This window comes from Saccopteryx bilineata, chromosome 8, assembly GCF_036850765.1.
Source record: "Saccopteryx bilineata isolate mSacBil1 chromosome 8, mSacBil1_pri_phased_curated, whole genome shotgun sequence".
NCBI classification, from domain to species: domain Eukaryota; kingdom Metazoa; phylum Chordata; class Mammalia; order Chiroptera; family Emballonuridae; genus Saccopteryx; species Saccopteryx bilineata.
In genome coordinates, this window is record NC_089497.1 from 28432571 (window position 1) to 28456827 (window position 24257).

The 24257-nt window shown below is 48.5% G+C and overlaps 1 protein-coding gene across 1 annotated transcript; it reads right to left on the bottom strand.

Moving 5' to 3' along the window:
* Positions 1–723: 723 nt before the first annotated feature.
* NIT2 (nitrilase family member 2) lies at positions 724–24257 on the bottom strand. Its single transcript, XM_066241861.1, has 10 exons — positions 24168–24257; positions 20387–20505; positions 18370–18490; positions 16351–16439; positions 9902–9995; positions 8816–8890; positions 7488–7566; positions 5701–5799; positions 2685–2740; positions 724–2124 (listed from the first exon to the last, which is right to left on the bottom strand). The coding sequence occupies exons 1-10, from the start codon at positions 24172–24174 to the stop codon at positions 2033–2035; spliced, it is 831 nt and encodes a 276-aa protein (XP_066097958.1). The 5' UTR covers positions 24175–24257; the 3' UTR covers positions 724–2032.

The window sequence follows — 24257 nt, forward strand, 5'->3', positions numbered from 1 at the left end:
CCTACTCAGTGAAAAACTGAAAGCTTTTCCCTAAGATTAGGAACAAGAATGCCCACTCTTGCTACTGTTATTCAACACAGTAGTGGAAGTCCTAGTCAGAGCAATTAGACAAGATAAATAAATAAAAGGCTTCAAAAGTGGGAATGAAGAAGTAAAACTGTCACTATTTGCAGAGGACATGATTCCATATATAGAAAATGCTAAAGACTCCACCCAAAACTGTTAGAAATAATAACAAATACAATAAAGTTACAGGATAAAAATGGAAATACAAAACTGTTGCGTTCCTATATACTAAAAATAAAATATCAGAAAAAGAAATAAAGGAAAATATCCCATTAACAATTGCAGTAAAAGGCCTGACCAGATGGTGGCTCAGTGAATAAAGCATCAGCTTGGATGCTGACGACCCAGGTTCAAACCCTGAGGTCACCAGCTTGAGCACGGGATCATAGACATGACCTCATGGTCACTGGCTTCAGCCCGAAGGTCACTGGCTTGAGCAAGGTGTCTCTTGCGCTGCTGGAGCCCCTTTGTCAAGGCACATGGGAGCAATCTATGAACTAAGATGCTGCAATAAAGAACTGATGCTTCTCATCTTTCTCCCTTCCTGTCTATCTGTCCCATTCTCTCTCTTGCTATAAAAAAAAGTTTGGCAGTGAAACACATGTATACTCTTACCATTTCATTCTACTTCTAGATATATAACTCAAGAGAAATAAACAACTTGTACAAGAAACTTTATTTGTCGTAAGACAAAAACTGGAAGGTCCAATGCTCACCAGCAGGGAGAGAAATGATGGTATATGCATACAATGGACTGCTACTTAGCAATAAAAGGGAACGGATTACTGATGCACACACATGGATAACTGACTCCAGATGATGATGAGTGAGAGACAAATAAAAAGTACGTATATGGTATAAGTCCTTTTTTACATAATTCTAGAAAAGTCAAACTAATCTCAGTTTCAACGCAAATCAGTGATCGCCTGGGAACAGGAGGGCTGGCTAGAGGCATTACGGAATAGAGCACAGGAACCTCTGGGGGGATGGGTATGTTCCCTGCCCTGATTAAAGGGGTTTTGTGGATGTACACGTGTCACACGGTGCACATCTATTCCCAACCGTGTGCGGACAGGTGTCACACTGACAGATGGAACTTAACCACGGTGCAAGAAATCAGCAAACATCACTACAGAATCAGGGCTGGTTCTTGGACAGCTGGGTGTTAAACATTTACCTGCCCACTGCTAGCTATGGCGTACTTAAACAACAGCTCACTGAAATCCTTCATTTTGAATTGTAAATTCTGAGAACTACTAGGCTAAAAACTTGCCTTTGTCAATTAAGAAAGTATTACTAGGGAGAGAAACAGAAAGAGCCTTTCAGACACTACTCCCGACAAGAAAAACTCTCCTGCAGACGTACTCGAGCTGCCACTGCCACTCTCCCACAGGGCTCGCTGCTGACACCGTCTTTCCGAGACCAGAGGGTCTGGGCTGCTGACACCGTCTTTCCCGAGACCAGAGGGTCTGGGCTGGCTCTCCGGCTCCCGCCAAAGGCTCCTCTAGCAAACACCAAGCGTCCTCGCCCGGCTTCCCACAGCGGCTCCGGGCCAGGAGCGCCACCTGAAGGGACTGCTGGAAAAACCACACACCAGTTTTCTACATAACAGATTCCCACTCCAGCAAGGAGAGAAAAGGTTTATGACACAGAAATATCTCTATCAGGTGAATCAACCGCCAGAATACCCAAATACACTCCTTTTCCCAACTTCTCTGAGGTAGGGAAGTAAGTGTGGAGTCAGGCTCAGGGCAGTCCCCCTCGGCCCCAGTGCCAGCCGGGGTCCCTTCCGTTTCACATGCTGTGCAGAGGACCGTGTGCTGAAGTTCCTCCATCTTAACACAGTTCCCAGGGAGGGAAAACACTGAAATTAAAAAAAAAAAAATGCTATAAAAGATTCAGCAGGAAATTGACGATGCTGCAGAAACGGGTCTTCCTGCTTTGTGACACGCTGGACACATCCACCTTAAGGCTTCTTGGCCTCCACAGCATAGAGGTCCCGTCGCTTCTGGCTATTAATGGGAATTTGCTGGCGTATTTCAGCCATCTTCTTCAGGTCTGCAAAAACAGGAAAGTTTGCTATTAATAAGATGTAACTCTACACTAAGCAAAGGGACTTTTCCCCAAACAGTATAAAAACCACCAGAGTCTCAGCAAATAACTCCGTAATATAGGGCTTAGCTAGAGGCACTGAGGACCTGGAACGGCCCCTGGAGTCACTTCAAACCAGACAGACAGAAAAACTCAAGCTGAACTACAGCCCCCAAGAACCAAGGATACATGGAGTATATTTATGTTTCTGTTCGTGGGTGGTGGTGGGGACAAACCAGGTGTCCCCAAACTGCGGCCCCCTGAGGCCATTTATCCGGCCCCTGCTGCACTTCCGGAAGGGGCACCTCTTTCATTGGTGGTCAGTGAGAGGAGCACTGTATGTGGCGGCCCTCCAACGGTCTGAGGGACAGTGAACTGGCCCCCTGTGTAAAAAGTTTGGGGACCTCTGGGACAAAGGCACCCCTCCAGGTGAGACCCAGGTGAGAGAACTGCTCTAGCTACAGCATCCGGGGGGCTCTAGCTCGGAGCACTGGGGACACCACCCACCTGCGCTGCGCAGACCTTACCTATGTCCGAATACACGACCGTCTCCTCAGTGCCGGCTTTGGCAAGGACCTCGCCCCTGAAAGAGATTCAGGGACACTGAGTGGATTCGCAGACGCCTGCTGACATTCAAGACCACACTCTGGTTTTCCTCCCCGTCCAACAGGCCAAAGGGGAAGGAATCTGAGACCTAAAGCCAGAAAGTACGGGTGTAAACTCCTGTCCTACCACTGAAGGGGCTGTGTGGCCTTGGGCCCAGTCATCTGTAATCTCCATTATAAAGTGGACATTAGAGCTCTGTTAGGACTTAGAAAATTATGGAGTATGTTTTTGTGTTTTGGTTTTGTTTTTTGTGTGTGACAGAGACAGACAGAGAGAGGGACAGACAGGAAGGGAGAGAAATGAGAAGTATCAATTCTTCATTGCGGCGCCTTAGTTGTTCATTGACTGCTTTCTCATATGTGCCTTGACCATGGGGCTTCAGCAGACACAGTGACCCCTTTCTCGAGCCAGCGACCTTGGGCTCAAGCTGGTGAGCCTTGCTCAAGCCAGATGAGCCCGCGCTCAAGCTGGCAACCTCAGGGTTTCAAACCTGGGTCCTCTGCATCCCAGTCCCACGCTCTATCCACTGTGTCACCACCTGGTCAGGCTGGAGTATGTTTTCTAAACTGCAAACTCCTCATTTATTATTCTATGATACAAACACCTGGGGACAGAGCCACCTGTGCCCAGCAGGTGCCACCCTACTCCCCTGAATGCACGCCGACACCGACCCTGGACGGGCCTCCCGTGCTGCCGCCCACACCCCCCGAGGATCGCCGACACCGACCCTGGACGGGCCTCCCGCGCTGCCGCCCACACCCCCCGAGGATCGCCGACACCGACCCTGGACGGGCCTCCCGCGCTGCCGCTCACACCCCCCGAGGATCGCCGACACCGACCCTGGACGGGCCTCCCACGCTGCCGCCCACACCCCCCGAGGATCGCCGACACCGACCCTGGACGGGCCTCCCACGCTGCCGCCCACACCCCCCGAGGATCGCCGACACCGACCCTGGACGGGCCTCCTGCGCTGCCGCCCACCCCCCCACCCCCCAGCTGCTCCCCAAGCGGGAACGGCGAGGCCCAGCCCAGACCTGCGTGCCTCTCTGATCCTGTTCCGTCACAGGAGTTCTACGGTCATTAATGGCCTCCGGAGTTAGAAGGGAAGGTTTCAACCTGTGGGGTCTGGGGAGAAGGGTGAGGACACCACGCCCTGGCACCCCGCCTGAAAACAGCACACCTACTTCAGAAACCCGGGGAAAGGCTCATCTGGAAAACCATTTGCAGGGCCGAGTCTCCTGGCCCCAGACAGGGCTTCAAGCTTGTACCTAGTGAAATGCCATCTCTCCACAGCACGAACAAAGCAATCTGACACAACCATCAATCTGACATAACTGGTTTCATTTACCAGAGGGACACAAACAGATTTTTGGCACAAATGAACTACAAACGCAATTATTAATGCCATTTTACTGAATCCTTTTCAATTTCTTCTCCATTTGCCCTGGCATTCACAGATCTCTGTTAACCCCAGGAACACAAGCCAATCAATATAAGTCAGAAGGTCCCCAAATCCTACAGGTGGAATTCTGAAAAGGAATTTCGGCGGCTACTAAGTGTCCGAAGCCGCCGGCCTGATCGGCACCAGAGCTCACCAGAACTAGAGTTCGGGGAAGCAGGGGCACCCGGACGCAGTTGCCAGGAACAGCTGGGCAGAGGAACTTGAATCACGTCTGAGAGAATCCTCAAGCGGACTTCATTCTCCCAGTGGTCCAGTGCCCCCGAACCCTAACAGCAGGAGGCACGCTGGTCAGATCCTCAACACCTTCCCTATCACACACTTTAACCTGTGGGTCCCAAGAGGTCAGGAGAGAGAACCTTTGGGACAGAGATTAACAACCCTTCTCAGCCTTGTTACTGGTGTATTTATCCGGAAATCACAGAAATACGTCTCTCTGTGTATATGTAACCGTACAGAGAAATGAGAAGAAGCCTGGTATCAAAATCCTGGTCCAAACACCAGTTGCAGCCAATTGAGCTTGGGAACTTCAATTCTACCCTCTATAAACTGGGCTTAACAGAGGATGAGTCCCTGGAGTTGGGACTGAGTCCGTGTGTGTGGAAGTGCTCGGCAGAGTGTGTGTATGAGCGTGTGCATGAGTGTGTGCATGAGCGTGTGCATGAGTGTGTGCATGAGTGTGTGTATGAGCGTGTGCATGAGTGTGTGCATGAGTGTGTGTATGAGCGTGTGCATGAGTGTGTGCATGAGTGTGTGTATGAGCATGTGCATGAGTGTGTGCATGAGTGTGTGTATGAGCATGTGCATGAGCGTGTGCATGAGCGTGTGCATGAGCGTGTGTATGAGCGTGTGCATGAGCGTGTGCATGAGCGTGTGCATGAGCGTGTGCATGAGCGTGTGTATGAGCGTGTGCATGAGCGTGTGTATGAGCGTGTGCATGAGTGTGTGCATGAGTGTGTGTATGAGCGTGTGTATGAGCGTGTGTATGAGTGTGTGAGTATGCGTGCAGGGGCAGGCTTTCATGCTGGCCTCGCTGAGGAATACAATGCTTTTCCCTCTCACAGAGGACCAATTCCCAGTTCCCCTTAACTGAACCCACCCCCCGCCCTTCTCTGAGGATTCAGGGAGCGAAATCCTCACCCAGTCTAAACTTTCACCAAAGGCCAAGAATCTGGGAGCCTGTTTCACCGAAACCACCACCCTCCATTGCTGCCTTGCTTCCCCAGGGGACCCAAGTCTGCCAGACAACAGAAACGCAGAGGAGGGCGAAGGCCAGACACTCCGTCGGGAGAGCGGGGCCATTTCTCTCCCAGATGGTTTTCAAGTGGAAGCTTCACTCAGAGAGCGAGGCCGAGTCCCGGCAGGCATGCGGGGGCGTGGTGGTGGGCGGGCAGCCAGGCGTGGCTCAGACAACCCGCCTGCTCAAGTGTGCCATCTCCTGAGCTCCTAGTGAACCTGTCCCTGCTGAGGCAACTCACCAAGGATTCACGACAGTGCTGTGTCCCCAGGCAACATAGGAGGCCTTGTCATCTCGGGCAGGAGATGCCGTGGCGACATACACCTGGTTATCAACAGCCCTGTAGTCAATGGACAGAAAACAGTAAATCACACACTACAGATCTGAGACATTTTCCTCAGTGTACCAATCCTTCTCTTAACAACTAGGACAGACCACGCTAGCTGATGTGGGAGGAAACTCCCAAAGCCATGGAACCCTCTCTTTGAAAATTATCTTATTACTCAAGCCAGTTCTGATTGGGGCAATTTTGGCCAGACATCTGCCAGTGTCTGGAGAACGGTCTGATTGTCACAACTAGAGGGACGCCACTGCCATCTAGTGGGTGGAGGCCAGGGATGCTGCGAAACAGCCACCACGCACAGGACAGCCCCCACCGCAAGGGATTATCTAGTCCAAAACGCTGATGCCACTACAGCTGGCATCGACACTGGGAGACCCTGGCCTGAGCCAACCAGTAAGAGCTTCTCTGGTTAACGCAAGCCACGGTGGCCGGAGACGAGGGGCTGGCCTTGGTGGGGCAATATACCTTGTGCGGCTGATGGCACTTCCGTGCCAACGGTGGTAGTCCCATCATCTCAGGTTAGATCAGAACTTCAGGTGGCAACCTGGGGACATGAAGCGGCTTCACCTGGGAGCTATCTGGGCTCAGTCAACAGAGTCATGCCAGGCCATGCCAGTCTCACCCAGACTATCCCTGCTTTCTATAAGACTTCATTTGTAATACTCATGGTGTCCTCCATCGTCTACCATGCCACCAGCCAAACACTCTACAGCCCCCTCCAGCAAAAGTTCTCATCACCCAGCGGCCTCTTGTGGACAGAGGAGGGTACTGGCTGGGAAGGAGTGAAAGGGAGCATTCCAGGGATTGGCAATGCTCTAGATGCTGATCTTGGTTGTGGGTGGTACGTATGTAAACACTCACTGACCTGTGGACTTAAAATCACTGCACTTATCTGTAAATATATTGTACCTCATTAAAACAAAAACAAAAACATGCAATCAAGAAAAGCATCCTCTCTGACCAGGACTCCATGGCGTGCCGAGCACCTCACGCACACGCAGCCGTACTCCTTTTCCCTCCACGCTACCTCCACCTCTGCTATCTGCCCCGCACTCCTCAGCCCAAAGGGACTAAGGAAACAGCAACTGCGACACACCACAGATAACCACGCGATGCTCGCGATTTGCTGGTTAGACAATTAGGTTACGGGGCTTATCACCAGGTTCTTGGCCGAGCAGCCCCGGGACCGGCAGGCTGCAGTGGAAGGAGGAGTGGGATAAGACCCCAGTCTGAACAGCACGGAGTCGGCTGTGTCAAGCCCACAAGTCTGTCCCCGGGGCTCTCCGGCTACAATAACCCCTGCTTCTCCCTGGCTTCTGGGCTCTGATCACATACACTCTGCGGGTCTCCCGTCTCTGTACAAGTGGCTGGCAACTGTCCCAAAGACACCAGCCCATATCTAATCACAGTAGGTGCAACCACTGCCTACTTGATGCACCAGATGCCCTTGGAAATGCAGACAGCACAGTCCCAAAAATCTGAGACTGGTGCTGTGGCCTCTGAAGAGAAGGGTCCCAGCAGAAGTCTTCCCTTCGAGCTGAAAGATGAAAAGATTCATCTTTTCAAAATGCGTCTGGATGCTGTGGTATTCTGACTCACAGGCGCCGCCCATATGAGGAAGGCTGGTACTTCCACCAAATGGAAACCTCTCCACAAGCCCCACAGTGGATCGGATATGCTCTTACCGGGCTCGCTGAAGCAACTCCCAGTGAGCCGGTCCAGTCGTCAGATTGAAAGCTCCAGGGTACACCAGCAGCTGGCAGCCTGGGAGAGAGAGGCTGAGGAGTCGGTGCAAAGGGGCAGCCACCCTCCAGCCCTCTGCTTGTCCCTTACCCAGTGGGGACCAAACCCCACCCGTCCCAGGCATAAAAACACGTCAGTCAAGTCAGACAGCATTAGCAGCATTCAGTTACAGCTCTGAATTCCTTCAGAGACACTCACATGACAGACACACAGACGCATGAGAAATGGGATAACCAAAACCACGTGACTTCATTAAAAAAAAAAAAGTGGTGAGCACAGAGGTTGCCCGTTTGATCCCTGGTCAGGGTACATACAGGAACAGATCGGTGTTTCTGTTTTCTCTCTCTCCCTCCCTGTCTGTCCCTGTCTTCTCTCTCTCAAATCAATAAATGAAAAAATAAAACGTGGTGAACTGTGTCACCCATCTCTCTCTCAGCACCACCTGGGCAGCTCGGCATGGCCAGGGACCACATTATGTAATGCTTTTCAACTGAACTGAGGGGCGGAGAGGGTGCTTCGATGCTCACAGACCAGCCTCTACGGAGACTGCCAACCCGGAGTCCCTGCACCTCCGTCTGGCGCTGAGCAGGCAGGCAAGCCGCCCGCATCCACTTCAACTCTGCTAAGTGACAGCTGATTCAGAATCAGAGTCGTTCCAGCAGTCTAGGAGGGATGCTAATACTATTTGTTGAGTACCATACAAGATGCTTTAATACATTTTCTCTCCTTAATCCTCACCCCATCCCTATGAAAAACTGAGATCGACACTGCGCTAGAAATTAAATTTCTAGTTTACCCAAAGTATCATGCCAATTACACAGAAGAGTTGTCCCCAGAACCCAGATCTTCTGACTTGGTTTGGTGCTCTTCTTGGATGATAGGATACCTCTCCTCTGGACCAAAATGTCCTTGACTACCTTTCTATTGTATCCAACATCTCGGACTGCTGAGCACTGAAACCCACGAGGGCACAGACCATGTCTTTATTTCTACCGGGCTCCGAGTGACTCTTTCCAAATACAGTGGCAGGGAGGGCGTGAAGGGTAGAGCACATGTTTCCGAGTCTGGTCCCTGCCTTAGCTGCCTGGTGCGTTAAGTCACAACCTCTGAAAAACCAGTGTCCACACGCAGCAAGAGTGAGAAGCCGGGCGGGGGCAGAGAGATGAGGGGCTCTCCTCCAGTTTTCCCGGCTAAGGGCTCCCCGCACCCACAAAGGCCGCCCCGACGCAACCTCCGAGCACCCACGCAGCACCGCCCCCGCGTGCCTCACCTCTCTGTGCGTAGATCTGGGCAAGCTCTGCAAAGCGGATGTCGTAGCAGATGCCCAGGCCCACTTTGCAGTAAGCTGTTCACAAACAGAAAATGCACAAATGAAAAGTTACCCTGCAGCCTGGTGTGGCAGGGCGAGGCCTCCTGATCTAAGGATCACGAAACACCGATGGGGCTCCAGTAACACGGGGCCCACCGATGGAAATAATTTAGCTTATTCCTGCATGGACTTCAGCTCATAAAGACGTCACTGACATCAGCAGAGATGAGAAAGTCATCCTAACTGAATGCTTTTGATCGAAGTGAGAGGTGTTCAATCACAGCCTAACGGGCACACTCTGGAAGCTGTCGTACCAATAGGAGGCCGTGACCAAAGGGAAGAGCAAACTCATCTGAAACTATTCGTGGGGTTCAGCCGCTTCACACCAGTTTGGCAGAATCGATACCTAATTTCTTGCCAAGTTCAGCAAACCGGTTATTAAAATGTCACTTGTCATCAGGGTTCTAAGGTGGGCGCCTGGGCAGCCGCCCAGTGTGGAAATCACTAATGTACATTCCTTATTCTTTTTTAACGTTCATCTGAGCAACAGCGAATTCTAAGCACCTGGAGTGATGCTTGTTCCGTCCATATATGAAAAAAATTGCAAGTGAGGATGCCAATCAAGAAGCACTTGGAAACATCTTAAATGACAGTTTTATTGTTTTTTGGGTCAGGTATTATTTACTGTTTTTTTATTAATATTTTAAAACTCTTTCTTATAACAATCTAGTTTTGTGTACCTCTTCTATTGTTCTTATTTAAGCATTAAGTGCATGAAATAATAAAATACCTTTACATATATTGTTTTTTATACTTAAAATGGTCATTTGGGCAGAGAACCAGTTGTTAAATGCTTTGCACCCCTCCACTGTCTCAAACCCTTCGTTCCCCACGCAGCCCGCGCTGCCCAGATCTCCGCCATGGCCGGCCCTCCTCCCATCTGGTCTTCAGTCAGGTTACAGAAAGAAGTTAGGGAAGGATATAAGAAAGAAAAGTAACAGTGATCCCCTTCTACTGCTAAAAGAGATGCACTTAGCTGGTACGTACGAGTCTCAAACATGGAGAAACTATCACCAGGACTCAATGTTTTAGATTCTTGAAATGTAATTTTCCCAGGAACGTCAATGTCAAACAGATGGAGCTGCATCACAAATAAGGCTTCGGTTACCTCTCTTCCAGTGGGGTTCACGGCAATAAAAACAAGCATCTCTCCATGGCCAGTAGAGGGGGTGACTAAGGTCAACTGTAAAAACAGCACCCCCAATATGCCCACAACCTCCCCCACAATCGGACACTTTGTCAGAATGAATTCTAACACAGAAAATGGGAAAATGATATTGTAGGCTTTATGGCTTCTTTCCTAGGGGATGTACAAATCAGTGTCTAGGTTTCTAAGGGAAGTAATGTGTTGCTTTTTTACCTAATATAGATGAATACTCCTCAGAATCAGAATCAAACTGACACATTGGCAGATAAGTGATAAAATAGGTAAAATTTTGCAAACCAAATGCAGCACTTTATAAGAAGAGTAACTTTCAAATTGGATTCTGATTTATCACACTAATAAAATTAAAAAGTCATATGAGCATCTTAAGAGGTGCATAATGAGCCTGACCAGGCGGTGGCACAGTGGATAGAGCGTCGGACTGGGACACGGAGGAACCAGGTTCGAGACCCCGAGGTCACCAGCTTGAGCGCAGGCTCATCTGGTTTGAGCAAAGCTCACCAGCTTGGACCCAAGGTCTCTGGCTCAAGCAAGGGGTTACTCGGTCTGCTGAAGGCCTGCGGTCAAGGCACATATGAGAAAGCAATCAATGAGCAACTAAGGTGTTGCAATGAAAAACTGATGATTGATGCTTCTCATCTCTCTCCGTTCCTGTCTGTCTGTCCCTATCTATCCCCCTCCACCCTCTCTCTGTCTCTGGAAAAAAAAAAAAAGGAAAAAAAGAAAAGAGGTGCATAATAAGCATTTGGTAACCTTTTACATCTATTCTTATTTTTAAAAGAAAAAAAAAACTCTTCTAGGAAGAGAATTTCCTATCTACAAAAATACTAAAGAAGGCCCTGGCCGGTTGGCTCAGCGGTAGAGCGTCGGCCTGGCGTGCGGGGGACCCGGGTTCGGTCCCTGGCCAGGGCACACAGGAGAAGCGCCCATTTGCTTCTCCACCCCCCCTTTCCTCTCTGTCTCTCTCTTCCCCTCCCGCAGCCAAGGCTCCACTGGAGCAAAGATGGCCCAGGCGCTGGGGATGGCTCCTTGGCCTCTGCCCCAGGCGCTAGAGTGGCTCTGGTCTCGGCAGAGTGACGCCCCGGAGGGGCAGAGCATCACCCCCTGGTGGGCAGAGCATCGCCCCCTGGTGGGCGTGCTGGGTGGATCCCGGTCGTGCGCATGCGGGAGTCTGTCTGACTGTCTCTCCCCGTTTCCAGCTTCAGAAAAAAAAAAAAAAAATACTAAAGAAGCATTGTATGTAATGCTGTCATATTAAAAGCCTTCTCTTATTAAGATCAGGAACAAAACAAGAACACTTGCTATCCAACCCTCGACCAGAGGTCCCGAACAAAGCATCAAGGCAAAAGAATAAAAAGTGAAAGGATTAAAAAGAAAAAAATTAAAATGTCATAATTTTCAGATGATATCATCGTGTAGCTAGAAACTACAAAGGAAACCTACAGATCAATTACTAGAATTAATGAGCCTGACCTGTGGTGGCACAGTGGATAGAGCACCAACCTGGAATGCTAAGGTCGCCAGTTCGAAACCCTGGGCCTGCTTCGCCAAGGCACACATTATAAGCAGCTACTTTTCTCTTACCCCCTCCCCCAACCACCTCTCTCTGTAAAATCAATAAATAGAATCTTTTTTTTTAAAGATTTTATTTATTCATTATAGAGAGGAGAGAGAGAGAGAGAGAGAAGGGGGAGGAGCAGGAAGCATAACTCTCATATGTGCCGTGACCAGGCAAGCCCAGGGTTTTGAACCGGCAACCTCAGTGTTTCCAGGTTGACACTTTATCCACTGCGCCACCACAGGTCAGGCTAGAATCTTAAAAAAAAAAAAAAGAAAGAAAAAAGAAAATTAATGAGTGACTTTAGCAAGGTTCCTATGTATGTACAAAGTCAGTATTTTTATAATTAGTTGTACTTCTATAAATACTATAAGAAACAAAAGGGCATCAAAAAACCACTCATGAAGAAGAAATCTAGCAAGTAATATTTAAGACTATACCCAAAAAAGTATAAAAATAAAATAATTTGAAATTTTAAAAGCCTAAATAAATGGAGAGACATATGCCATATTGTGCGTGTGTGTGCATGTGTGTGTGTGTGTGTGTACACTCTTCAAAGAATGGAGCTCACAGCTAGCCCCTCTTCCCGTAATGGCAGAGTGGCTCCCATCAGACCTATTAGCTTCCTCACAAGTAACTATGCGTTCTGGACAAAATAAAATCACAAGTACTAAAAGCACTGGAGAATTATCAAAATCAGAATACTGAAGGAAGGTCAACAGCTGGAGGAAGGGACTAGCACTGGGGGCACTTCCCATGTTTACTGCCTTTGGTTGGAAGCAAGCTCGGGGTTGGAAAGAGTAGTGGGAAAACTAGCCACAATCATTCTGGCCTGAGGAGAACCAGAAGGCAAAGTTTCACAGCAGCTGGAGAATGAGAAGGGAACTTTTGAAAAGGATACAGCCAAAGAGGAAGAGCTTCTAGATTCTGCATGTAAATCTGCCCAGATCTCTGGCTAACCACTGAATTCACAATGTGTGGAGCAGACTCCAAGCAGCCCAGCTACCCAACTTCAGAAAGAACAGAGCAGCTGATGTTGCCGCCCGCCTCACAAAGCGAAAGGAAGTCGGTGTTTGAGTAGAGCCAACTACTTACAAAACCAAAACCAAAGGAAGTTCAACATTTTTCAGAGAAATATAATAGAAGCTAGTACAGTATCTCAAGAATATGAGATCTAACAGACAATCCAAAATTACTAGACACACAAAGGAACAAGAAAATACGGTTTTTTAACCTATAAACCAAAGGCAATCAGAGAAGCAGACGCCACCATGACCCAGACGTGGTAATGACCCAAGACTTGAAAGTAGTATTGAAACTAAGCTCAAGGGGACAAGGAAAAATAGGCACTTAATGAATTAAATAAAAATATCAGTAGAGAAATACAAGCTATAAAAGAGAACCAAATGAAAACTTTAGATCTGAAAAGTACCTGAAATTAAACATTTTTTTACTAGATTGGCTTCTAAGAGATTGGAGATTCCCAAAAGACTCAGCGGACTTGAAGGTGAATCAGTGGAAATTGTCCAATTCGAAGACAGAGAAAGAAGATTGGAAAAATACAGATCCAGAGCCTTGGTAACCCAGTTTGGAGGAATAGTATCCAAAACTGGGATCCTATAAAAAGAGAATGGGACAGAAAAACATTTAACAAAATAATACTCCCAAAATTTCCACATATGGTGATAAGACTTAGATGTACAGCTTCCAGAAGCACAGAGCAAGACAAATACAAAGAAAACCATCTAGGCACATACAACAGAGACAAAATATTAACAACTAAAGATTACAAAAAAAATCTTGAAGGCAGGTAGATGAAAACCAATTACAGGGAGGCGTGACTAGACGGTGGCACAGTGGACAGAGAGCGTCAGCCTGGGCTGCTGAGGACCCAGGTTTGAGACCCCAAGGTTGCCGGCTATGGAGTCGCTGGCTTGAGTGTGAGATCACAGACATGACCCCATGGTCACTGGCTTGAGTGTGAGATCACAGACATGACCCCATGGTCACTGGCTTGAGTGTGAGATCACAGACATGACCCCATGGTCACTGGCTTGGGCAAGGGGTCACTCACTCTGCTGGAGCCCCCCAGTCAAGGCACATATGAGAAAGCCATCAATGAACAACTAAGGTGCCACAATGAAGAACAGATGCCTCTCATCTCTCTCCCTTCCTGTCTGTCCCTTCTATCTGTCTGTCTCTCTCTCTTTAAAAAAAAAAAAATTACAGGGAACAAGAAATTACCATTGACTTCTTATATAAAAAAAAAAAAGAGGTTGGAAGATAACTGAATAACATCTCTCAAACTGCAGGGGGGAAACAGAATGCTAATCCACCAAAAATCTGTCAGGAATGGAGACAAACTAAAGATTTTGCCAGAGCACACCTACTCTGCAAGGGATGACTCAGTCAGTGAGATCCCTAAGGTGAAGAAAGCACAGGGAACTGGAGGAAGGTGGCATGTGCTTCAATGCCTTATTGCTGCTTCAGCCCTGCCGCTGCTGTTCCCATTCCAGCAGCGCAGGCACAGGTGGATACAATAGTGGCACAGTACCAGCGTTACATCAACTGTTACATTAGTGTGGTGATGTTAACTTGCTGAGCTAGCTAGCTAGCCTACAGCCAAACAGTCTTCTGACTGCTGACCTAGAAATGCCTGGGAACCAAAGCGAAGTCAGGGAGCCCGAGTATGTGTGGGAGCTGGAGCTAGGGCAGGCAGCCCAGAAAGCCGTGGGATTCAGGACTTGCTTCTGCAGTTTCTCATGTTAACCAGAGCTCACCTCCTGGTCTTCACTATTAGGGTCCCCACAGATACGTACATGAACAAAAACTAAGAACATTCAGAGCTAGCAAATCCTCACTACAGAAAAGATAAAGGAGGTCTTTCTGTTTGAAGGTAAAAATATCAGATAGAACTAGGATCTTCAGGAAAGAAAAGAAAAATACTAGAAATGGTAAAGATTTGAGTAAATATAAAAAACTTTTCACTTAAAAAAAATTTTTTTTAATTTTTATTTATTGATTATAGTGAGAGAGATAGGGGGAGAAAATGGAAAAGAGGGGGGAGAGAATGAGGGAGGGAGGGAGAGAGGGAGGTGTGGAGGGAGGGAGGGAGGGGGAGAGAGAGAGAGAGAGAGAGAGGAACATCAATCTGTTCCTGTATGTGCCCTGACCAGGACTGAACTGGCACCTTTGTGCTTGGGCCAACACTATCAACTTGAGCTATCCAGCCAGGGCTTTTCTTCATTTCTTTAAAATACATGCTACTTTAAAAATGTTTTGTGGGCCCTGGCCGGTTAGCTCAGTGGTAGAGCGTCAGCCTGGCATGCAGGAGTCCCGGGTTTGATTCCCGGCCAGGGCAGACAGGAGAAGCGCCCATCTGCTTCTCCACCCCTCCCCCTCTCCTTCCTCTCTCTCTCTCTTCCTCTCCCGCAGTCAAGGCTCCATTGGAGCAAAGTTGGCCCAGGCACTGAGGATGGCTCTGTGGCCTCTGCCTCAGGCGCTAGAATGGCTCTGGTTGCAACAGAGCAATGCCCTGGATGGGCAGAGCATCGCTCCCTGGTGGGCATGCCGGGTGGATCCCAGTTGGGCGCATGAAGGAGTCTGTCTGACTGCTTCCCTGTTTCCAACTTCAGAAAAATACAAAAAAAAAAAGTTTTGTGGAATTTACAATGTATGTAGATACACTATGTGTGTCAACTATAGTATAAATATGGGAGAGAACTAGGAATTTCATAAATTCAACCATATCAGAAATTATATTAACTATAAATGAAGAAACCATTCCAGTTAAAAGGTAGAGATTGTCAGAATGAATAAAAAAGCAAAATCCAACAATAAGCTCTCTACAAATTTTAAATATAAAAATACACATAGGGCCCTAGCCGGTTGGCTCAGTGGTAGAGTGTTGGCCTGGCGTGCAGAAGTCCTGGGTTAGATTCCTGGCCAGGGCACACAGGAGAGGCGCCCATCTGCTTCTCCACCCCTCCCCCTTCCTCTCTGTCTCTCTCTTCCTCTCCCGCAGCCAAGGCTCCATTGGAGCAAAGATGGCCCGGGCGCTGGGCATGGCTCCTTGGCCTCTGCCCCAGGCGCTAGAGTGGCTCTGGTCGCGACAGAGCAACGCCCTGGAGGGGCAGAGCATCGCCCCCTGGTGGGCAGAGCGTCAGCCCCTGGTGGGCGTGCTGGGTGGATCCCGGTCGGGCGCATGCGGGAGTCTGTCTGTCTCTCCCTGTTTCCCGCTTCAGAAAAATACAAAAAAAAGAAAAATACACATAGGTTGAAAATAAAAGATTTAAGAAAAGATGCACCATACAAACATTAAATATAAGAAGAGTGGCTATAGTATTATTTAGTATTATCAGAGATAAAATAAACTTCAAGACAAAGAGTATTACAAGGAAAAAAACCAGACATTTCATAACAATAAAAAGATCAACTTACCATATACTAAATGTATATGCATTTACTACAGCAAAGACGTCAACTCTCTCCAAAGCAAATTCTATATATTCAATGCAATCCTAATGAACATTCCTGCAGGTTTTTCCTTTGCTAAAACTGACGGGCCAAATCTAAAATTTATATAAAGTGACAAAAGCCAAGAATAGCCACTTGTGCCAACCAGTCAAAATGCCTACTGTGTGTACAATACAATGTGGGGATTTCACAATAAATTCTCAAGAGTCAGTCAGTCTTGCCCCATTCCCTACTCACCTTTCTGTGCTTTACCAGTAAAGCTCCGTCAGGCCCAAACACAGCACATGTGTTATATAATTTCCCAGAATCCTCTTCAGGAATGGAACCTTACATTGAGAGAAGAAACACTCAGGCACAGAAAACATTCTAAATAAAGCATTCTTTTGGAACTGGACAAAGGTTTGATAAACTGTCACTTGGGTCCAAGAATAAAGTTTACTTTCCTCTAAGGGTCATTAAATCAGTTGTTTTCCTTCTTGAATATAATTTTTCAAAGATACATTCAAAGATAAACTGCAGAGTGTAGATGAACTATAATTAGGTCAGATGATAAAGACAGGTTTCAAAAATATCCAAAAGGATTTCTGAATTCAGCTTTGATCTTGAGCAACATTTGATCTGAAACATTGAAGCAACATAGGGAATTCACTGTTGCTCAACTTAAATTCACCAAGCCCTCCTGCAATAAAACTGCATCCAAATAGGCTTCAAGAACAGATATAAGGCCCTGGCCAGTTGGCTCAGCGGTAGAGCGTCGGCTTGACACGTGAAAGTCCCAGGTTCAAATCCTGGTCAGGGCACATAGGAAAAGTGACCATGTGCTTATCTACCCCTCCCCTCTCCTCCTTCTCTCTCTCTCTCTCTCTCAATCTCTCTTTTCTCTTCCTGTAGCCATGGCTCGAATGGTTTGAGCAAGTTGGCCCCTGGCACTGAGGATGGCTACGTGGCCTTGTCTCAGGCGCTAAAAATAGCTCAGTCGCCAAGCAACAGAGCAGTGGTCCCAGATGGACAGAGCATCCCCACCTCCGTAAGGGCTTGCCAGATGAATCTGGGTGAGGGCACACATGGGAGTCTCTCGGCCTTCCTGTCTCTCAATAAAAAAAAATTTTTTAAATGAAGGGACTGTAAGCCACTAGTCTTTACATCGCTGAACATAGTTCCCAGTTCTGTCTCTTCTTGATTTGCCTTTTCTCCACCTCTTATTCATTTCTAATTCTTAATACAGTATAATACAGAAATAATTGTTTGCTGTGTTAAAGTTTTACTGTACTGATTTTTAAAAATGTTTTTAATTTAAAAATGCTTAAGAGAAGAAAGGAGAGAGAGACAGGAACATCAATCTGCTTCTGTATGTGCTCTGAGTGGGGACTGAACCAACAACCCCTGTGCTTCAGGATGAAGCTCTAATCAACCGAGCCACCCGGCCAAGGCTGATTTTTTTTTTTAATTTAAGCAAATAGAACACTTTAATATGTATTTCAAAACCATATTAAGCTACCTTGATGTATTTTTTTAAGAAAAAAAATTTCTTAACCCTGTGTTAGTATATATAATGAAGACATTTAGATATGGCTTTGCTTTCTGCATCTCCACCTGCCTCTTTACTCCCACTCCTTCTCCAGGGAAAATCATCGTTATTAGTTTGGTGTGTGTCCTACAATACTATGTCTTACATACGTAACTGCATACAAAAATCAATGACCTTTTCACCTGACTGGTGGCACAGTGGATAGAGCATCGACCTGGGATGCTGAAGACCCAGGTTTGAGACCCCAACGTTGCCAGCTTGAGCATGAAATCATCAACATGATCCTATGGTCACTGGCTTGAGCCCCAAGGTCACTGGCTTGAGCAAGGGGTCACTGGCTCGGCTGGAGCCCCCTGCTCAAGGCACATATGAGAAAGCAATCAATGAACAACTAAAGTGATGCAGCTACAAGTTGATGCTTCTCAACTCTCTCCCTGCCTGCTTGCCTGTCTGTGTGCGTGTCTCTCTCTCTCTTTCTCTCTCTTAGGAAAAAAAAAGTCAATGACCTTTTGTGTGGGGGATTAATCTGAGTGGGTGTACCTGTTCATATCATACCGAAATTGCTCTTTTCCACTTAACAGTGTCTGGAAGATCTCTCCACTTTACTACATACAGACCTACTTCATCCTTTTCAAGGACAAATTCGTATGACATGGTTTCTATGTAATGATAAAATTATTCATATGTTTTTGTGTTTAGGCCCTTACATGCTGAGGGCAGGAAATTACCTCCAATGAGATAGATGCTGCACTCCTTTGCTACTTCAGACAGCTTCCGTGTGGATTCCCCAGGAATTTCCTCTGCATATTCAGGGAAATAGTTTGTTCCATATGGAGAATTAAAGCATTCCTAGAATAATGTTGGCAGAAAAAAAAGACATTAAAACACCCAACTCATTTTAAAGTTCTGCTGCTTCTAGCTTTGTAAAACACAGCTGATAGAAAAAGAAAGGAAACAGTGATTTCCAGAGACTACAGAGCCTGAAAGCACAGGCAGGACTCAGCAGCTGGCTCAGGTGGGGCTCAGGGGAGACAAGTCACGTGTGTGCAACCAGCTCCTGGTCACTCGGCAGAAGGCCGGCACGGCCCCCCCTGGGAGTTTGCAGGCGACCTGCCTGTTCCCAGGGCTCCCAGACCCCACGAAAGCTGGGCTTGCTCACAGGACTGTGGGTGTCAGGATGACTCCACAGGCTCAAAATTATATTAACTATGTAAGCAATAAAGCCTGCACTTGAAAAACTTGAGAAACTTTGAAAGCCACAAAAGTTAAGACATTTCCCTCATCTGTAAAATGAACTGTTTCTAAGCTCCCTTCCAGCACGACCATTCAGATCCTGAAGAACTTCTCTCTGTGATAAAAGCAAGCACAGCGGGTTAGAACACCATCTCGACATGCCAAGGTTGTATGGTGTGATCCCAGTCAGGGCACTTGCAAGAATCAACCAATGAATGCATAAATAAGTGGAACAAATCAATGTTTCTCTCTCTCTCTAAAATAAAGAATTCTTTTTAATTAAAAAAAAAGAAAGGAAAACGATGGGACTAGTTAATTCATTCATTTTGCATTCACTGAGACTGCCTGTGTACCACACGGTGCTAGGAGACTCAAACCCAAGGATCTCCAGCTTATAAAGACACACGTTAGTCAGAGGGGCACATGCAGAATTCAAGTGCTTTCACTCTGGTCTTTGGACGCTGATCTCCAGCAACATAAACCAACAAGAAACCATGCTTAGGGCACAAGGACAGGTGAGTCCCATGACTGGTGCAGACTGCAGAGCTAATGAAGACTGGATTAACTGGTCAGTGGTCCCCCACTGACCCAGCAGGCCTCTGCCAGCGGAAGAGCCAGGAGATGCAGTCCTGCCGCGTGCACGATCCTTCTCTGGAGCTAACCTCCTCCTACTTGCTAACAGAGAAACATGGTGCAAACTTCAGCCGGTTCCGTTTTAGAAGAAATCACCCAGGAAAAAGCTGCCGAGTCCTACTGGCTTACTACAGGCCACTACATCTACGAAGATACCGCGGGCTTCCTAACTCTAACAGTTTTCCATTTTTAACAATTTTTTAAAAAAATGCTGGAGGCTTAGCTCTAAAAATCAATACATCCTAGTCCTGCAAAGAATTATACAAGGAAACAAGACAAGTATCCAAGTGTTGGGAGAGCAGCTGTGTTAGGCTTACTCGCTTGTATTTTCCCTGATTAGTGTGAGCAGGCGGCCGAGCCGCGTGTGTGTCGTCTATCTAAGGCGACGTGTGATCGTCCTCAGCACGGCTGCAGATCGCCTGCCCGCCACTGTGAGGAGCCACTTCGCTGTTCGCTCCCCTGCTGCCGAGAGAAGCAGTTTACCCGTCGGCTGGTCAGCCATGGTGAAACTATGAAACAGTAATGGCCCAACACTTCCCAGCTCCGCCGTTCCTCTACCATCTGCCCAAATCCACTGTGAAACTGCCTAGTCTTGGCTGTTTGCTGAAGTACAGAGTACGTGAGCTTTAAGTACGTCCTTCAGCCTGCTAGGATTCTGAGCAGAGCAGGGGATCCACCAGTTAAAGACCTATAACCACTCTGGCACATGTTATCACAAAGGTCCCTACTGGGGTCATCTTCCAGACAAGCAGAGAACAATCCTGGACCCCCGAGAATTCTGCCATACCTGGGACACTAGAGTAGAACTCCAGAGCTAACAGACACAATGCTGCTAGGCCCGGTTTCCAGAGAGGGGTGGGCGGATGCCTCCATACTCACCGGCAGAGAAACGATTTTTGCTCCTTGCGTGGCTGCCTTCCGGACAAGGCTACAAGCTCGCGCGAGGTTATCTGACTTGATGGATGAAACCTGCAGTTGAATGAGGGCCAAGCGGAAAGCTGAGGATGAAGAGAAAACAGTTGTCAGAAGAGGTGACCGCGGAATCACACCAGCAGTCCTCAACCCAGGCCAATTTTGCCTCCCAGAACATCTGGCAACGTCTGGACACATTTCTGATTGTCACAACTGGTGGAGTGCCACTGGCATTAATGGAAAGAGGTCACATATGCTGCTAAACACATCACAGTGTATAGGACTGTAGGGAAAACAGCTGTGTTAGCTTGCTCGCTGGTTTCCCAGCTGCATGCGCTTTGCACACTTAGTGCGTGAGCACCTAGCAGAAAGCCATGTGTGTCTGTGAAAAGCTCCGGGTGCCCTCCGTCAGTGGCAATTCTCCCAGGTCACCCTCCCACCACCGCGAGGGGCAGTTCCCTGATTCCCTCAGCTGCCGCTGTGAGGAGCAGTGCTCCTGATCCCTTGCCCTCCACTGCAAAAAGCTGTTTTCCTTTACTTATTCGCTTGCTGATCTCTGCAAGCCTCTCAGAAACAGGTAACGGCCGACGCTTTCCAGCTCCGCAGTTCCTCTACCGTCTGCCCGAATCCACTGTGAACCTGCCTGGCCTCGGTCACCGGCCTTACAGGCAATGTGGCAGCCAGCGAGCTGCAGACGGTCCAGTCCCAGGGCAGGGCGCGTGGGCACCGGTGAGGGTCTGCCCTTACGGCATGAGTATCCCTAGGCCCGAAGGACAACATTAAGTAGAAAATAAAAAACATCATGAGATGTTGTTAAGACACTGGAAGGAAAAGCTGGGACTGTGTTTTCTGCTATCTAAACAAGCGGCTCAACGTTTTTATTGGGGACTGCATCCCACAAATTATGTAGCCCGCTCTGCCAATGAGATCTGTTGTCAGCCTTAGGGCAAGGAGGTTGGATTTCCTCCTTCCCTGAGGTAGTAGCTACCCTACATTTGCTTTTTCTAATTCCTTAGTTCTCTTTCAGCTTTTACAGTAATCACCTTTTAGTAGTTAATAATTCTTAACTTTTTATTTTATTTATTTTTTTGTATTTTTCTGAAGCTGGAAACAGGGAGAGACAGTCAGATAGACTCTCGCATGCGCCCGACCGGGATCCACCCGGCACGCCCACCAGGGGCAATACTCTGCCCACCAGGAGGCGATGCTCTGCCCCTCTGGGGCGTCGCTCTGTTGTGACCAGAGCCACTCTAGCGCCTGGGGCAGAGGCCAAGGAGCCATCCCCAGCGCCCGGGCCATCTTTGCTCCAATGGAGCCTCAGCTGCGGGAGGGGAAGAGAGAGACAGACAGGAAGGAGAGGGGGAGGGGTGGAGAAGCAAATGGGCGCTTCTCCTGTGTGCCCTGGCCGGGAATTGAACCCGGGACTCCTGCACGCCAGGCCGACGCTCTACCACTGAGCCAACCGGCCAGGGCCTGGTTAATAATTCTTTATATAAAATTTTCCCTGGGCCCTGGCCGGTTGGCTCAGTGGACAGAGCATTGGCTCGGCATGCAGATGTCCCAGGTTGATCCCTAGTCAGGGCACACATGAGAAGTGACCATCTGCTCCTCTCCCGCCTTTCTCCCTCTTTCCGCTTGGTAGCCAGTGGCTCAATTGGTTCTAGTGTTGACCCCGGGCGCTGAAGATAGCTCAGTTGGTCTGAGCATCGGCCACAGACAGAGGTTGCTCGGTGGACCCCAGTCAGGATGCATGTGGGAGTCTCTATCTCCCTTCCTCTCGCTTAAAAAAAAAATTTCCCTGTTCAAGTGACTGGTGTGGTTTCTGTGTCCCACATGGACCCTGACTGACACACAGTTTTTGATCATGGTCTTTGGGAGGCTGCATTAAAGGATCCAAAGCACCTCACAACTTACAAAGCTCTGCAGAACTTTAAGAATTAGCAGTAATGCCTGGCCTGTGGTGGTGCAGTGGATTGAGAGCCAACCTGGAATGCTGAGGTCACCGGTTCAAAACTCTGGGCTTGCCAGGTATAATGCCAGTGGCTATGGCCAGGCAGGTTCACAGCAGATTTGGACAGACTGTAAAAAAACTGCAGAGCTGAAAGGTGTAAGGACCAAGAGAAGATCAGAAAATAAGCAGGGCACTAATGGAACAGGGAACTTAAGGGTTACAGGCAGGTCCTGCTCCTGTTCTGTTAGGAATAACATGCCCAAGGTCGTTCAAGAAGCAGAGACAGATAGGGACTCTGGGAGGCTGAGAGAGAAAAAAAAAAAAAAAAAGAAAAGAAAAAGAGACAAACGTTTGCATTCTATTGGTTAAAAGACCCTTATCAGAAGTTTAGGTTTGGAATTTGCCAATGAGCTAGATCCCAGCCCCTGTTGCTATGCTATGTGCAGCCCCTTAGCAAATAGGTTACCGCCACATCTGCTTCTGTATTAGGCTTGCTTGCTTAGCTTATAAAAAGATTTAGCTGTGAGCGCTAGGTGCGATTCCCATCTGCAGCTCCTTGTGAGCACAGTGTCTCTGGACACCTCGGGAATTTGCCCCTGCGCAGGTAAAACTGGCCAATAAAGTTACATCTATACTCCTGAAAGTCTCCGACGTTTGTTCTTGTACCCGGTGGATGTTACAAAAGGCATTGGGCCATTACGTTTAATAAAGTCTCACAATGGCCAACAAGCACACAGGCAGGGGAAACTGCCTCCCAGGAAAACAAACAGCAAAATGGCCCCTCACAGTGGCGGGTAGGCATTCCTCACATACACAGTCCCTCACTTCTCTCCCTCCCCCTCTCCTCCCTCCTTCTCTTTTCCCTCCCCCTCTCCCCCTTCCCCTCCTCCTCCCTCTCCCCCTCTCCCTCCCTCTTCCCCTCCCCTTTCTCCTGTGCAAGCACCCAGAGCCTTATATAGGTCATACACACGTGCTCACGCTCTAATCAAACAAAGTGCTTGCAGGGAGCAAGCCTAACACAGCTGCCCCACACAGGGGAAGCTACTGACTGAGCCAAGACTGTAATAATCCACACCTCCACACTGTGAGTCCACAGCACTCAGCTGCCTCAAGTGAAAGAATCTGGCACAGACCTGAGGGCAAACTCACCCCTGGGGCTGATCCAGGATGGGGATGTGTAACTAACATGTAATACCCAACCTGAAAGTTCAACGTCCAGATGCAGAAACCACTTGCCCAGTTTTCTGCTAGGGAGAGGAGGGCATTCTTCAGGGGTGTGGGGGGGGGGGCGAGGTGGGGGGGGGCAAGGTGGAGCAAACGATCCAGTCCCCTTGCCACACAGCCCAAATCAAAGAAAACACGTGCTTCAGTTTCTAGTGAAAGGGCCCCAGGCACAAAACATTCAGGCCAATGCTTTTTCAAAAAGTCAAGTTCAAAAATTAACTTCTAGGTTCCAAGAGTGCAAGCAACCTCGCTTGACAGTCCCGCTTCTCGTGCAAAACCTAACAGTCCCCAAGGATTCCACAGGGCAGAGCTCGCACTTACAGCAGTCTCATATATGCTAATCACAGAAGGCTTTACGGACAATGTAGCCGGAAGGGGTGGAAATCATATTTGACACGGACACCCGCCCTCCCGCGCACTGAATTTAGGTGGCTCCCGAACTCATCTACCACCGCCTCCCCGCCGCGCTCGCCCAGGCCTCGGGCTCCGCGGACACTGGGTCGGGGACACCCCCGCCGGCGGCGCACCGGGAGCCTACGGTCCAGCCGGAGCTCGACCCGCCGCGCTACTTACTGGCCATCGTCTTCCTGGGAGTACCCTGCGCGCGCCGGCTGAGCGGAGGCCTCTGGACGCAGCGGGGCGGGGCTGAGGGGGCGGGGCGAG

Excerpts from the sequence above, each read along its gene's own strand:
- NIT2 (XM_066241861.1), bottom strand. Across the intron at positions 18,491-20,386 it reads CAAAAATCGTTTCTCTGCCG|GAATGCTTTAATTCTCCATA; the intron begins GTGAGTATGGAG and ends ACATTATTCTAG. Across the intron at positions 2,125-2,684 it reads GGTCGTGTATTCGGACATAG|ACCTGAAGAAGATGGCTGAA; the intron begins GTAAGGTCTGCG and ends CTGTTTTTGCAG.